At 48.5% G+C, this 15,852-nt stretch overlaps 1 protein-coding gene across 8 annotated transcripts in view; it reads right to left on the bottom strand.

The window, feature by feature from the left end:
* The window catches only part of DLG3 (discs large MAGUK scaffold protein 3), a 59,486-nt gene continuing 43,634 nt past the window's right edge, over positions 1-15,852 (bottom strand). For 5 of the 8 annotated variants that reach the window (XM_074323229.1, XM_019747988.2, XM_019747994.2 and 2 more), the window contains 10 exons: positions 10,528-10,704; positions 10,180-10,255; positions 9,302-9,401; positions 6,164-6,205; positions 4,976-5,026; positions 4,340-4,441; positions 3,681-3,853; positions 3,313-3,422; positions 2,924-3,015; positions 1-1,956 (listed from right to left, as the gene is read on the bottom strand). In XM_074323229.1, coding sequence (XP_074179330.1) covers positions 1,850-1,956; positions 2,924-3,015; positions 3,313-3,422; positions 3,681-3,853; positions 4,340-4,441; positions 4,976-5,026; positions 6,164-6,205; positions 9,302-9,401; positions 10,180-10,255; positions 10,528-10,704 — 1,030 coding nt within the window. In that variant the 3' untranslated portion in view covers positions 1-1,849. Of the gene's footprint in view, positions 1,957-2,923; positions 3,016-3,312; positions 3,423-3,680; positions 3,854-4,339; positions 4,442-4,975; positions 5,027-6,163; positions 6,206-7,666; positions 7,713-9,301; positions 9,402-10,179; positions 10,256-10,527; positions 10,705-15,852 lie in introns of all 8 variants that reach the window. The other 3 variants (XM_019747989.2, XM_074323228.1, XM_019747990.2) reach the window with 3 other exon arrangements.

Genomic DNA, 15,852 nt, shown 5'->3' with positions numbered 1-15,852 from the left:
TTCATTGCAACTATCGTTTATTAAAAAATATACGTCTCCATGGAAGGAACACTGGTAACCCAACTAGTGTCATGCTTGCTCTGAGTCTTTGCTTTTCTTCCCTGCGTGCCCCTCCTCACCAGTCATAACTGGCCATCACTTCGTCTGTCTCCATCTTCAACCCAGTGGACTGCCCAGGTAAATCTGCTGCCCTTCCTTTACCCTCAAGTTTATCTAAATTTGGCTGGTAGCACTCAAGTGTCTTCAACATTGCGTCGTTTGCACCGGTCCTAACAGTGACCTCGAGGGCCAAGCACATGCACATTCTCCTCCCGTGTCACGCCTCCAGCGTGGAGGTGACAAGAGGCACGGTGGCTTCAAAGGGGGTGGGCTGGGGCCTAAGCCACACCTGCTACCTGCATTTACGGTCAAAGAAAGAGTCCGTTGGCCACAACCACTGCCATCTGCCTCTGGGAAAGGACGACAAGGTTTCACGTCTCACCAGTAAGCGACTCCTAGCTCTATTGCTCAAACTGACAGCATGACTGTCTACTTCCTTCTGGAAGAAACAATAAGCCACCAGCTGTTGGTAAGGGGCTAGGGTAGGGCATATGAAGCAGCTGTGGAAAAAACCAAATCCAACTTGTCGTGACACGGCTGGCCCAGCACAGACCTGCAAGGTGACTGAGTCCCTGTGGGCGGGCCCTTGAAGGAGCCTCAGCTGAGCACAGCTCACCCCAGGCAGGAGAGTGAAGGACCACATCACAGTGCAGAGCCCGGCTCCTGCTCTCAGTCGTCACCAGCCCAGCACAGGTCACCTACTCTACCTACCACAAGGCCCGGCAACACCACCACATCACGAGCCTTCAGACTGGAGTCTACGCATTCGCTTAAATAGTAAAGAAAATCTGGAATAATGAAAAGGCCGACACAGTAGCACAACATGGTTTTGGTTTAACAGCAGCTTAAAAATGAACAAAAAGGAAACCTGTCATGCAGACACATCAGGTGGCATAAAACAATAGGCAATTTAACAGGGAGCACTGTTAGCCATTCTCTCTCCAGGGCAGCAGCAGCTTTAGGGCCACGTCTCCACCCCTGTCGCCCCTTCTGGCAGGCCTCTGGCTGACCCTGCTCGAGAAAACCCTAGCTCTCAAGAGGATGACCAAATGCGAGTGCCCTCGGTACCGCACGTACTGCCATTTTCAATCCGTCCCCAACCAGTTGGGATATAAGATGCCATCGGATTGGAATATGAAAATTAAAGCATTTCTCTGATAACAGTACCATTGACGAAGTCTCCATAGATTTTCTAGTCCAAATGTGTGATATATATATATATATTATATGAGCGTGTATAATATATATATATGATAATTTCTATATATTTTATATAAATTACATATATATATCTATATATAAATAAGATCCTTTCTGTGGCCACGCCGTTGCATCGTTCAGAGCTCCATGAGTACAGGTATGTGGAAATGCCCGGGAGCATGTCAGCACGCACCGCTGGCCAGTCTGTCTTGCCATCAGTCCTCCTCTCTTCGCGTCGCTTCTGCTTGATTTGTAGGGAAACAATGACTCTGATGGATCTGCACCTGTGCTAGCGCTTGGGAAAGGTCCATGCAGGAACGGGCACAGTCACATGATGAGTGAGATGGCATCATCCCAAAAGAAACTCAAACAAAACGGAAATTTAAAAAAACACAACAGGACTAGAAAACTCAATTTTTTTTTGACATATCTAAAAAAGGGGACAAGAACAGTAGTCATTTGTTCTCCCCGTGGGGACAGGAATGAAGAGGAAGGAGGGAAGAGGGGCTTGATTTCTTCTGTTCACAAGAGAAAGGTTGGAGGGGATTCTTCAGAGTTTTTCAGGGGATGGGACCCAAATGTAGTGGCCAGACTGGTCCTCAATGATTTGCTTGATTTTGTTATAAATCTCTTCCAGTGAGTCACCCTGTACAATGGCTAAAGTGAAGGGGAAAGCGGAATTAGTACTGTGGCCCACCCACAGCACCCCCAAACCCAAGCCATCCAGCCTGTCCCAACAGTGCTATAGCTCAGCCCAGCAGGAGGCACCCTCACGGCTGTGGGGGCGGCTGTGTGTGAGCCCAGGGCAGCAGGGGAGACTGGCAGGTACTCCAAGCCCAGGGCTTGAAGTCAATCTGCTGAGACAGTGTCGTTCATTGTTTACTCAGCACCCCTAAGATGCCAGATCTTGCAGCTTATATAGCTCTCGGCCACCAGCTGGTACTTCTCAAGTAGCCGTAACTAGAAGATTTGGAAAACTTCGATTATCCAGAGAAAGAGCTGAAAGCCACAATTTCTGGCAAGAGCCAGTGCTCCTGGGGCCATCGCACCTGCTTGAGGTCAGAGGTGAGCCCGGCAAACAAGGACGCGGTTGCTGACAGTTATGGATCCCGTCCCAGTGAACCTAGTAGTGCCAGCAGCTAGTTGACTCAGCACCAACCTGCATGTGTATGTCACCGTACTTTAAAAGGCAAGCAGCATATTACAGACAGCTTGGCAGCCTCTTAGGAACCGACCTTGTAAAGTAGGTGGCCATACAAACACACACATGTGCACACACTGCCACACAAGCTGAAAACCACACTAAGGCCTCAATAAGCAATGTGTACCCAGCACCTACCACATACGAGGCCAAATCCTGGATGGGGGTTGGGAGGCAGGGAAGCAAAGTCAGACAGGGAGCCTACACTCTAGTGGGGACACGACGACAAAGAACAGAGGGTGTAAAGCAGCATTTGGTGGTGGTGGTGGGCACTAGAAACGGCGAAATTGTCCTGTTCTGTGAAGGCTGGAGCTCAGAGGCCCCCAGGAGTTCTCTGCAAGGTGTCTAAGCCTCATGGAGACTCTTCTCGAAGAGGTGCTGGCTGGGCCCACATGACCCAGTCTGGGCAGCAGGGAGTCTTACCTGTGAAGTACTCTCCAAACTCCTGTTCCAGTTTCATGGCTTTGTCATAGATCTTATTTGCTTGTTCATATGTCTGTCGTCGGTTCATTTCCCTGATAGAAGAAGGAAGCAAAATGATAGCGGACTGGATCAGTGTTTTGATGGACACAAAGGATTACTGCAGGCTCCCTGCTCCCTGAGAACTGGCTCAGCTGCCCCGAGAGCATTTTCCTGAAACCTTCCAGATCTACAAGCTTGCCCGGGAATACACGCCTGGGCCAGGAGCTGATGGTGAGCAGACGCCCTCCGAGCTTCTGCTGGGGCTCCCGCCTGCCCAGCCCATCACTGTGTTCTTTCCTGCCCAGGGCCCTGTCCTAGCCAGGATTGTCTGAGTCTCAGCAAATACTTACATCAGCGCTTCAATAGACTTGGGCTTGATGAAAATGGCGATGGGGTAAACTTGTGCTTGCTGCAGCCTCTTGATAGCATTGCCAGAAACGTCCAAAATGCAGTGCTTGCCCTGGAAAAGCGAAGACCTGCATGAGCCCACCCAGTCCCTGCGGCAGCCCACACATCCACCCGGGGGACCTGTGACCACCAGGGAGGCCGCAAAGATTATACCTGGGGTCCCCAGGCTGCACGTGTTTCTATTACACACAAAAGGCCAGGTGTACAGAGGGGTCCCTATTCAGGTGGGTGATGCCCTGTGCCAGGAGGGGGGGCACTCCGTGTTCCCTTTGAATGTTACTTCTTTAGCAGGGCCCCCTCCTGTCCTTACCCTCTCTGCAACTGCGCGCACTGACTGGATGCTGGTCCCATAGAGATTGTCATTGAACTGGCCGGCCTCGATGAACTTGCTGTCCTGGATGTCCTTCTCCATTTGTTCTCGGGACACCACAAAGTGGTAATCCTGCCCATCCACCTCATTATCACGCCGAGGCCGGGTAGTGTCTGAAGGCAGGCAGGGAGGAAGGAAGGAAGGAAATGCTGTGCAGAGCAAGGACAGTGACCTGGCCCTCTGTCACCTGGGTGCCGAGGCCACTCCCGTGGGGAAGTGAGTGGGGAAAGGCAGCGGGAAGAAGCCTGTCTTGCCGCCTTCTCCTCTAACCGCTAAGTTGCACACACAGGGGGCTATTTGCGTTACCTTAAACTGGACCAGAAAGGTGCAGTTTCCCGGGCCAGCCAAGCCCTGGTGCAGAGCCAGAGAGCCTAACAAGCTGACTAGTGGGCCATGTTGATGCCATTTGGGCGGGATCCCCCGCATTTGTCCCATCAGCACTCAAACGTCTCTGGGAGCGAGCGGGCCGGTCTGACGTCTCAGTCCTGCCAACCCCAAGAGCTATGGGGCAAGCTACTGCTGCCTAACCTCCTCCAGGGAACCCTAGAACCGGACCAGGCCAGCACCACCCCACCCCCAAAGCCTTCCTGGGCACTTACGTGGCACGCAGGATCCAAATTTATGCGGGAACTCGGAGATCAGGTCGTCATTAACTCTGTCCTTCATTGGGCCCAGGATGATGACAGGCCTTGCGTAGTGAACTGCAGAGACAGCAAGGGGACAGTGAGTGTGCTGCCACTGCACGGCCCATTCTACCTGCCAGTCTGCCCAGGACACCGAGGCCCTGAAGCCGCCGCGACACAGGCCCGAGCACCCACAGCCATTCGCTGCCCTTCTACCCACAAAGACATCAAAGACCATTTAGAATACTGAAGTCTGAGGCAAGTCTGCAACCAGAAGCATCTCCCCTTGCAACAGATTCAGGAGAAATCTTTCAGGAGCCACCGAAGGGAAGTAACCAGGACCTCCCTTTTAGCAGCGGCCATACCCACTGAAATCGCCCTCTGCTATCCTTGTAAACCTGCCCCATGCTTTGGAAAGCACCCCAAGCAGCAAGCACATGTGGAGTGTGGGGCACACATCTGGAAGCGCCCACCCCCGCCTCTACCACTAGGAAGGAGGAGATCAGGCAGCTGGGGCCCGGCCCTGCCTTCCTCCCCCACCACAGCCACCACATGTTGGCCCCCAGGACTGCACGACTAGCTGGAAGGCAAGACTCTCCGAGCAGGGCTTACTTTCTTGCCGAGTCACTGGTTCATAGGACAGAATAGCGTCCTCTTGACCTTCTGCAACAAAAACAGGAGACAGGAGGCAGGTGAGCACTTTCCGACGTCTCTCCAAAATGTGTACCTCACCCGTCTGCCAACTAGGGCCTGCTAACACCTGCCCTGGGGGCCTGTCTGCTTCCCATTGGCCAGAAAGCACAGGAAACCCTCACCTGGCACAGGAGTCAGGGGTCCCTTCATTCACCGAAGTGTAGCTGAGCAAAGGGACATGACCCAGAAAACAGGAAACTGCCACCCCAAACCAACCATTTCTCAGGAACCATTCTTATAGGTCACAGTCAACTGTGCTCAGCTGTCCTCTTGCTGTCCCCTCGTCGGCAGGCAGGGCAGTCCGGGCACTCATGCAAGTCCCCAGAGCTGCAGCCTAACTTTGCCCTTTTAAGGGTCTACCTATCCCCCCTTCAGTGGAAGAAGAATCAGAAAAGTGGCACAAGGAGAGACTAAGGCCCTCAATGACCATTAAGAGCGGTGCTGAGGCCCGCTCTGTCCTCACAGTAGAGCTTTTCCTAGAACAGTCACCAAGCCCCTTGGGGCTGGGTGTCTGGAGGTCCCAAAGTGGCCAGCGGCAGTGCCGGCGGAAGGAAGTAACTTGTATCAAGCCCCAAGGTGCCTGCTCACAGGCACGTTTTCCAAGGCCTCTAACGACAGCTCCCTTTCATGGGGTCCGGCCTGGTCATGGGATCTCTGAAGGCAAACTGGGCAGTTACCTGGTCATGTAATGCAGCTAAAAGGCAAGGGCAAGCCTTAATCCAGCAGGTCCTAGCCAATTCAGGCCAATATCCCACAGGGGCCACTGTTCTTTTGCTAGCTGAGCTAATCTACAAAGCTGGCAGCACCTGTGTCCACCGTGCCCATGGCAGGGATTTGCTCGCTGGCAGCTCAACCCTGCCAGGGCCCAAGGGGCGCTTTTAAGTCAGCTCCCAGCCAGGACTGCAGGGATTCTGCTCTCCTTTAATCCCTGGCCTAAACCCCATCCCACAAGGACAAAATGGCCACAGCATGTCCAGGATCTCCAAGTGTACATGGCTAAAAGAAGCAGTAGCCTCTGAACAGAATGGTAGCCGTGCGACGCTGGAATGAGGACGGGGGGACACATGGTGGAGCTACATGACATGGGGGAGAATGACACACACTTACTGGAACTGCTTTCGCTGTCACTGGTGTTGGATGTCACTCCCTCTGCAAGCCAACAAGAAAGAGACTCCGATTCAGAACACACCACTGAGAGGTCACACGCGGCACAAAACTCAAAGCTCCAGGAGACCTGCCACATCCAGGGTACCAACTGGGAGGCACAGGTGCAGCCCCAATCCTGAGCCCCTGGTGACCTCGGACCTGTCCCCGGAGCCCTCTCGTTCCACCAGGTCCCTCCCTACACACTCCGAGCCTTCCATTCTTTGGCAGCATCGTCTTCGTCTGAATCAAAAGAACTGACTTGGATGGCTTCCAAATCCGACCTCAGAACGCAGCTCCCAAAGCTGCCAGTAGCAAAGGAAAGGCAGCGACAGTAGCAAAGAGAAGTTCAGGGACTTCTGGGAATTTCCTTCCCAGACAGCAGCCCTGAAGTCCACACTAGAGGCTAAGCAGTCACCAGGGACCCACAGCTGTCCTGCCAGCGCTGCCCAGGAGGGCATGGCCTCAGCAGTGAGGGGACAGCTGCCCCACCCACCAAAAGACAGACACATCAAAACGGAGACAACAGGGAGAAAACTTGGAGGACAAGACAGCCTGTGGGGACCTGCCCACATCTCACAGGAGGCACAAGGCACAGTTTGGCCCAAACACAGCCTACCACTCCCAAGACAACAGGCGGATGAAGATGAAACATGGACACAACAAACTATGGAGAGACACTGCTCATTTCAGCCAAGAGGACACTGTTCCAGACCGTGATATGCTGTGGCCCCCCCAGAAAGGACTGGCTGAGCCAGCACCAAGGCTAGTTCCTGAGCAGTCCCCGGAGGAAGCTCCTTTACCAGCAGGCCTTCAGTCCTTACTGAAGGAGAGTATATGCTGACAGGAGCCGCCCGGCACGGCCGTACGGCGGGGATGCCCAGGCCGCCAGCTAGGGCCCTTCATCTCCCACTCTAGGATCATTTTCCAGTCACGGTTTTCCTAAGCTAAAGTACTAGATATATGTGGTCCACAAATGCTGCTCAGGCCCCCACCAGCTCAGCCCCTTAGAGACCCCAGATGCGAGTTGGGTAAAGGGCTTCACAGCACTCTTGCCCCTACGTAGAGATGCTGAATCAGCTCATTGTGAAGCCCAATTCCTATGTCACGGGGAGAAGATGCCGACCAGTGGGCCCCTTTCACCTCAACAACAACCTAGAGATGAGCTGGGTGGTTGCCCTGGAGAACTTCTCACCCACCTCACTCATAGGTGGGATGCCGAGATGGCTCCCCACCACTTCAAGGTACAAAAGGGAAACAAAGACATGAGTGCCAGGCTTTAATTAGGTTACCGGGGAGCTAAAGCAGAAGTGGGACGTTCACAGTGTGCTCCTCTGCTGTGGTACAGGAGTTCTCACCAACACTGCCTCCCATCACCCTTCGCCCTCACCCACAGCCCCTGCACCCCCAACCCCAGCATCTCCGCTCATGCCAGAAATACAGTCAATGGTGTGTAGGTTGACTTACTCAGGTTCTTTGCTCCATAATAATCGTCACTTAACCCAGGGAAGTCCTGATTTCACAGACAGCAAGGACAGGGAGGGAAAGGGGGGGAGGAAGGGAGGGGAAGAATTGGGGAGAAGAGAAAAAAATAGACGAAAAAGACAGGGGAAGGAAGAATAGAGAGCTAGGTGAGCATTAGTGACAGAAGTATGAAATACTATGAAGACCCATAGCTGTAGTGAGGCTAAGAACCTTGCTCCAGAAAGATCGTCCCAGGACACATAAGGCACGTGGACTTCATGCCGCCCCACTTGCTGCCAGGGGGCATGGAGAGGACGAGGTGGTCCACGGCCATCAGATCAACAGGGCAAGTTTTGACTAAACGTGTAGTTATAGAGCCAGGTCTCTGCTTCGCTCCTGAAATCATTTCCCTCAAACATCTATGTGTGACAGGTAGGCAGGGAGAATTCTCATCATCCCAAGGACCTTCTGCCGTCTGATGTGTGGCCTTCAAAGCTGACCTGAGTTGTATAGACCATAGGGGTGAGCTCAGCTTCCGGAGAATAAGCACCAGGCAGCTTCAACTCTCATCCAACAGGCAACCCCACCCCCGGCAACTGGGACATCCAACAGCGAACCCTGCCCAGGCTGTGCTCAGCATGGAAATTCTGGGAGTCACCTGGTGAACTGTGGTGACCTCATGTCTGGCCTCACGAGAACAAGCAACTGCAGCTAAGGCTTCATAGTGAGCTCTCCAAGACTGAGCTGTAACCTCCATCTGGACGGGGATGCTCTTGTACGAACTACCTACCACCCCAGACGGCCATGTCCTATGTATACCACAATGACCGTGAGGCGGAAGAGGAGAGGTTTAGAGTTTACCCTGTGCCACATGAGAAATATTTCACCAGCCTGACCTGGTGTTGAAGGTTAGGGTCAGAGAAGTTAATTTCTGAGGCAAATGTCACAATAAGAAGACTCCTCAGGATTCAAGTGGTTCTTTAAAAAGTGCGTTTAGCTCAGCTATGTTGCCTTTTCTAACAAACCAGTTTTGTATGTCTCAATAAATCTTTATTTGGACAATGTCATGTAATCCCCCTTCCATGTCAATTCCTTTAGGTAGGAAGGGTTTGATTTTGAAAGCTGGCTCTGTCATCACTCAGGGATGACAGTCAGTCTGTCAGAGCCGTGTATGTGTAATTCAAGAAGCAGGCCCGACTCCAGGTGTCCAGCGAAGGAAAGGCTCTTCTCTTGACACAGATGAGTGAATTTAAGGAAAAGAAAACACAAGAGGGCGAAGCTAAGAGAGCAGCACTGAGTTCCCACAGCTGATACTGTGGCTGAGAACTGCTGCCACCACCATGCACAGCTCAGCCTGGCACTCCTGACGCCAGCACCAGGACGTCGTTACAGGCCTGTCCTGGGAGCAGCTCCACCTCAGAGCCTGCAACATTCTTTCGCAGTGGGAGCTGGGTGAAAAAGACCCAGCTTCTCCCTGTTCAGACCAACTTCTACTCTGACTCTGCAAATAAGCAGGTACGGACGCACGCAGACAGACACACACACACACACACACACACTTTCCCAGTCTTCTCACAAGATGAGGAAGACGCGGCGGGGCTGTGGGCGGTCTGCTCTCTGTACCCTGCTGCTACTTACGTTCCTGTATGCTGCTTTCCTGGGCCATGTTTTCTTTGCTCTTGTAAAATGGAAACTTTCGAGAGAGGCGGAAACTCTTTTTACGTTTCGTTTTGATCGACTGTGAAAGAACATGAAGATGGAGGGGAAGGACAGAAGAAAAAAAAAACAGAACAATGGATTTTAAAGCATGCAAGAAAAATTAAAATGGAGACAATGATGAGCTAAATAAAAGACCGTCTTTCACAAATGGAGTCTATGAGATTACATGAAAGTTGATGTAAGAGGAAAATTATGTTTACAGGAAAATGTGGTGGGGATGTTAGGTTTCTACCTAATCCAGACTCACAGACTCACTGGTACTTCCTAAAGGACAAAGGTCACTGTAGCCTCCTGGACATATGCCCTAAGGTGCCACTGATAAACACAGAGCCATCTGCTCCGTGTCTCCGGAAGTTCTTTTGCCTGCAAAGCTCACAGAAGAACAGGGGTGAATGGAAAGAGCCCCCATGCCTCATTTGGTCTGAAGGGCAGTCACAGGTCTGGGGCTGGCCTTCCTGGCTGGATGACGAGGCCAGGTTCTGTTCAGGGTCCCCACAGTTCCGACAGGATCTGCGACCGGGGAGACACCCACAAGTGGTTTCACATGCCCCAAGCCAGCCAGCCTTGCAGACAGTCCAACTGCACCTCATCTTCAAGAGCCAGTTACCCAGGGGTGGGGCACAGACTGGATGTAGCGTCTATGGAAAAGCAGTCAGTATTCTGATAGGGCAGAGCCAGCCCCCTGAAAGACAGGCATTATTTTGTGCTCCCCCGTTCTCTTATGCACCAGACAGACTGCAAGAAGATTCTTACTCCTCTCAACATTTTGGCTGACTTCCTTGGGGACCCCCACTTACCCTGTTCGACTCAATCATCCCCGTCCGGGCATGGAACTTCACGGTTTTCAATCGAGCTCTTTCTTTCTTTTCCACCCTGTTTTAGAGTCAGAAAGAAGCCCTATCAGTGCCAGTGCCTGGTCTCAGAAGCCACTTTTTGGCTCATTGAGTCATAGCCATGTCCTGAGCACCAAAAAGGAATAATAAAGCACATCCGCTGCTCTCAAGCAACTTACGGTATAATAGGCAAAAAAAGAAATCGATGCCAAGGAGAGGGCAAGGAAGCACAGAAGAAAAACAGAAGAACGATGGACCTTAAAGCAAGCAAGGAAAACTAAAACAGACACAATGGTGATCATGACAACTCACCTCTTCTTACTGGGGATCACACCTATTTGCTCGCTTTCTCCATGTGGGGTCACCAGTCTTGCCTGCCACCACTCATCATCAGAGGCATTAATGACATGCAGAATGTCACCATAGGAGAAGCTGAGCCCCTGGCTTGGGAGGCAGCTGTCCCGAGTCCGGTCATAATCAAACAGGGCCCTGAAACACAGAGTGAAAAATGAAGCGATCACCCCAAATGCCAGGATGGCATTGAAAGCAAAGCCAACCAAGTGAAGAGTCCAGGCGGCATCCTCTTGTGTCAGTCCCGACATTATAAATATGTGCCCCCTTCCCAAACAAACTTTTCATTCTCCCAACACAGGGCATAAAGGAAAATAATCCAGGAGTCCCATGTCTTCCCAGCTTCTGGACACAAGGTGGAAATCCCCTCCCACACCCACATCCTAGGGAAACAAATGAGCTCTACCAATAGGCTTTCTCAGCTTACAAACCTATCTTCAACAAGCAGCTGAAGCTAGGGCTTAAAAATGTTAACCACAACCCCAAACAGTGAATGGTACAGGAAGGTATTCAACGCTGTTGAAACGCACAAGAGAAAAGGACCCTGTGTCCTGGGGTAGCTAAGGCTGATGTTGGCCCACGTGATGATAAAGCTGGAAGGGACCCTAAAAAGTCTCTCTCTCTCTCTCATATATATATATATTACACACACATACACACACCTATACCTATGTCTATACATACACACACGCACACACACATATATACACGAGGCTCAAGGAGGAAGAATAATGAGACCTAGGTCACACACCTAACTAACGTAGGACACATTTCCTGGTACCATATCTGTGCGCACTGCCCGACTCAGGGGCTCAGCTGGGAGCTATACAACGAAACACACTATTTCCCCATGTGCAGCCCCAAGTGAAAACACAGAATGGAGTGAACACACATCTACTTTTTAAACTTCTTGAAACAGAACCCTTAAGAAATCAGTGTCAGATTATTTGAAAATGAAAATATACAAAATCTGACAAAAGCCCTTTGTCTCCCTTGTCAATTTACACACTCAAAGCAGTAGGGAGAGAGGCTGAGACCAGCAGATTCGGGAGGCTGTCACTCTGTCCTGAGGTTCTGAGTTCTGTGCGACAATCAAATCTGAACATATTTGGACTGCAAGGAAGGCATTCTGTCAGATGTCTCTATGAAGACATGCACGGGAAGACCTCATTCTGAGTGACAGCGAGAAACACTAAATGTCACTATGGGCTTCGAAGATTCAAACAACTGGAGTAAGGAAAAGAACAGAACTTGGATTAAGCACAAATTAGTTTGGGGAAGGACAGGAGGAAGATGTTGAAATTAACTAGGAGAGATCAGGATGAGCTTACAGAAGTTCAGAAGGGACCGTTTACTGGTTACAAGTTTGAAGCCTAACAGAGACAAGCCAATATATATTTCAGCATCTCATACAACCACACTTGACCTTTGGCAACAGCAGTAAGAAGCTGGAATATACTGTAAAGTTGATGTAAAGATGTTTTCTGGATATCAGGGATCCAATTATTGTTAATTTTTGAATATCTGTTTGTTTTTTTTAACCACAGGCATGTGTTCCTTTTACAACTTTTTAAAAATGTAAGTCAATTTAAGACCACTTTCAAATATTTCAGCTGTTTTTTTCTTTTCAAATACATTTCTAAATAACTGCTTCTTCTTGCTATTTCTTCATTCTTTTTTACCTCTTAGACATTTTATGCATTAGTTTTCTATACCACTCACCCACCCTTCCTCCCCTATCCTCCCAAATTAGTTATCTCATATATTTTGGTTAAACAATATTGAATTTTACATTCTAGAAAAGGTGCTACCTTTCCTATAAACTTTTTCTATTGTTTCTTTTTTTTTCATTTATTGGGATGATACTGGTTAGTGAGTGACATAGGTTTCAAGAGTACAATTCTGTAATACGCCATCTATATACTGGAGGTGCTGAAAAAGTGTATACACATGACTTGTATTCATCTTTTGTTATTGTTGTATATTATTACAATTTTAATAAGAGTTTTTTTCCTTTCTTAAAATGTGTATACATTTTTTGGCACCCTCTGTGTATCACATTGTATGTTCACGACCCAGTCAGTTCTCCTTCCATCTCCATATATTTGTATTATTTCTTTCCTGGCAGAAATAAATGCCTAAATTTTTATGTGATTATATTTCTGTGTCCCTGTTATTTTGTAGCTCCATAATTAAACCATAGAGGGCTATTTAGATTTACTATTTCTTTTTGTTACAGCGAAATGTTCAAAAGTAGTCAGCTTTGTGGAGCAAGAAAAGGGGAGAATAGGGATTCATATTTTTTGTATATACAATTATAATATTTGAGATTTTAAACGATTAATATGCATTGATTTCATTAAAAGTTAAAGTAATAAAAGCTCATTATAGAATATGAAAAATATAAAGTCTGAAAAAGAAAAATCACATTTGATGTAACTTAGAAATAACATAATACTGTGTAATAAACAAATAAAAAAATACGTTTTACACTAAGTTGGAAATGTGGTATGTATATACAGTTTTGCAACCTTAGTTTTCTCTTGAAAATTATATCATTAATTTTTCCCATATAACTGGCTATTCTTCAAAACTAGTATTTTTAATAATACACTATTGTTCTTAAGGATACTCTTTAATTAAACAAATATTCTAGGCACTTAAAAAAGGGGAGAAATCGATATACCAAGTGTGTCTGGATTTTATTTGATGAATTGTGAAGGGAGAAATACTGAACAACATAATTGACAATGCTTCTTCAACTATGATTTTGTCAAAGACATAGCAAGCATGATATTTGAATTTGACTTTGACAAAATCAATTGAGAACATAAAAGATGAACTAATGAGAATTTCCTTTTCTGTCAATCAGAAGAGCCAATGGGAAAAGAGCTTTGCAGAACACGGGGCCTCAGGAAATGTCTTCAGTCTTCTCTACGTTTCTTTCCAGCTCTAACATTTAAGGAGTCTGAGCGTTTCCTAGGTTTTCTCTAGGAGGCTCAACACAGTCCCCCTTCATTCACCTGTCCTTCCATTGTCATGGCTTAGATCTGTTTTCCCAATCCACGATGTGGATTTTCTCTAAATCCACTGTCTCTTTTCCTGATGACTTTCAGACCTTGGCTCTTAAATCTCAGAAACATGTCATGAGGTCTAAGTCACAATCATGTTAAAAAAAAAAAAAAAAAAAAAGCTAATGCATACTTGGCTATGTCAAGAAAATAACTTTCTCCCACTATTCAAATCCTTGCTGGGTCTACTTTGTGTGGGGCACTGTCTGATAGATGGGAGATGCAGAAGCAAAGTGACTGTGACCCTGTGGAGCGAGAGGCCCAAAGGCAGGACAAAGTAAGGCCTAGAGGACACTCAGCGTGGGGAACCATGAGGATGTGCTGACTTTGAAACGGGGCCTCAATGAGGGTTCAGGGTTTCAAAGACAGAGACAGGGAGAGGCCCTTCCGGCCACAGGGAACAGCAGCACCTCCATCTGGCCTCACTACAGGGCACTCCCCAGGGAGCCTGGCATTGTGCGACTGACTTCATGGCCTCGGATTTTTATCACCACCAGGCTAACCTTTCACGTGGAAAGTAAGCCAGTAAAAGAGAACAGGCCTGAGCAGGAAAGTCAAACCACCTTTCGAATGACATATATTTCATGTAATCGAGAAAAGCATGTGCATTACACCTTAATAATACACTTTGAAAAAGCATCGACTACCTACATAACATCTTTAAGAAGCATGCTATACTGTGGGCATCTAGCAGTGACAGCCTCTCTTGGGAACAGCCTGGACACCTAAGGAAGTGACGGGGATTGGCACCTTGTTACAAATGGCTCAGCTTGGGCCTGGAGAGACAATGCAGGAAGCTTTCTCCACAACATGGGCCTGTCCTCCCACCCAGTACCCTCCTGCCCACCCGTTTTTATCCTTAAGGCAAGCTCTAGAGAATGTCAAGGCAAATGCCATACTGCTGCCCCCTTTTAAATCAGACAACCACTGTCTGGGTAACAAAATCCGACACATGTCAGGCCCAGATGAAACAGCAACCAACCTTTTCAAGGTCTGACTGAAAGAGAGAGTGAGCAGGAAAAAAGAAGAAAGCAACACCTATTTGCCTGCAGACACCTAAAGAAAGGCCATAATGAATCGTTGTGGCCCCGTGGTCCCACCCCACACGTGTGAGTTTGTTGACAAGCTGGTGTGTTGGGAGACTAGAGGCCCCAGAAATCCCTTATTCTTTCTGGGTCTAGAGAAAAAGAATTTCCTGGAGACCTCCAAGTTAAGGACTGGTCAAGTAAAAGGGAACACTGTGTCAGGAGAGAACAAAGCTTATGGAAATATCAGCAGTAACAGCCTAAGATCACACTGAGTGGTCTACATAAAAGATTCTTCTTCAACTCTCAATACGTTCCTCCTTGGTTACGGCCATGCTCGTCTGTGAATCGTGGGTTTTCCTGCCGCTTCTCAAACATCGGGGGGCTAGGCCAGAAAAATACTGACTTATCTTACGGGCAGGGTAGAGTGTGTGGCCTATGGAACACGTGGCTGGAGTTTCCAAGCTAAGCTTCAGCATGGCAGCGGGAAATGCTGCTGCCTGTCTTCAAGGAGAAAGCGTAGCTACAGGTCTTGAAAGACACGTTTAAGCACTGACCTCCTTCAAATAGTGTCCCCTCAGAGCTGCATGTCTGCCCACAGGGATGATGCACGTGCTCTCAGGGCACTCGGCCTAATCTTCCTTTCAGCTGGGACCTCACTACCCGATGGGAAAGCAGGAATATAATCACCTCAAGAGTAAACATCACCAGGCCAAAGTCTCTGCAGTTCCACAGAATAGAGCCCAGAAACAAACCCACACCTACATGGTCACCTAATCTATGACAAAGGAGGCAAGAGTATACATTGGGGTAAAGACAGTGTCTCCAATACATGGTTCTGGGAAAACTGGACAGATACATGCAAACAATGAAATGAGACCACCTTCTTACACCATATACAAAAATAAACTCAAAGATTAAAGACTTAAATGTAAGACCCAAAATCATGAAACTCCTAGAAGGAAACATAGGCAGTAAACACTCTGACTGCTCTTAGTGATATTTTTACTGATATTATCACGTTGGGCAAGGGAAAAAAAAACAAAATAAACAGGTGGGACCACATCAAACTAAAAAGTTTCTGCACAGAAAGGAAACCATCAACAAAACAAAAAGAAAACCTTCTGAATGGGAGAAGATTTTTGCAAACAGTGCCTCCGATAAGGGGCTAATATCCAGAATATATAAGG

Source organism: Rhinolophus sinicus, chromosome X, assembly GCF_036562045.2.
Source record: "Rhinolophus sinicus isolate RSC01 chromosome X, ASM3656204v1, whole genome shotgun sequence".
Classification (NCBI taxonomy): domain Eukaryota; kingdom Metazoa; phylum Chordata; class Mammalia; order Chiroptera; family Rhinolophidae; genus Rhinolophus; species Rhinolophus sinicus.
The sequence above is the reverse complement of the archived record's forward strand: the minus strand, read 5'-3'. Positions and strand labels throughout refer to the sequence as shown.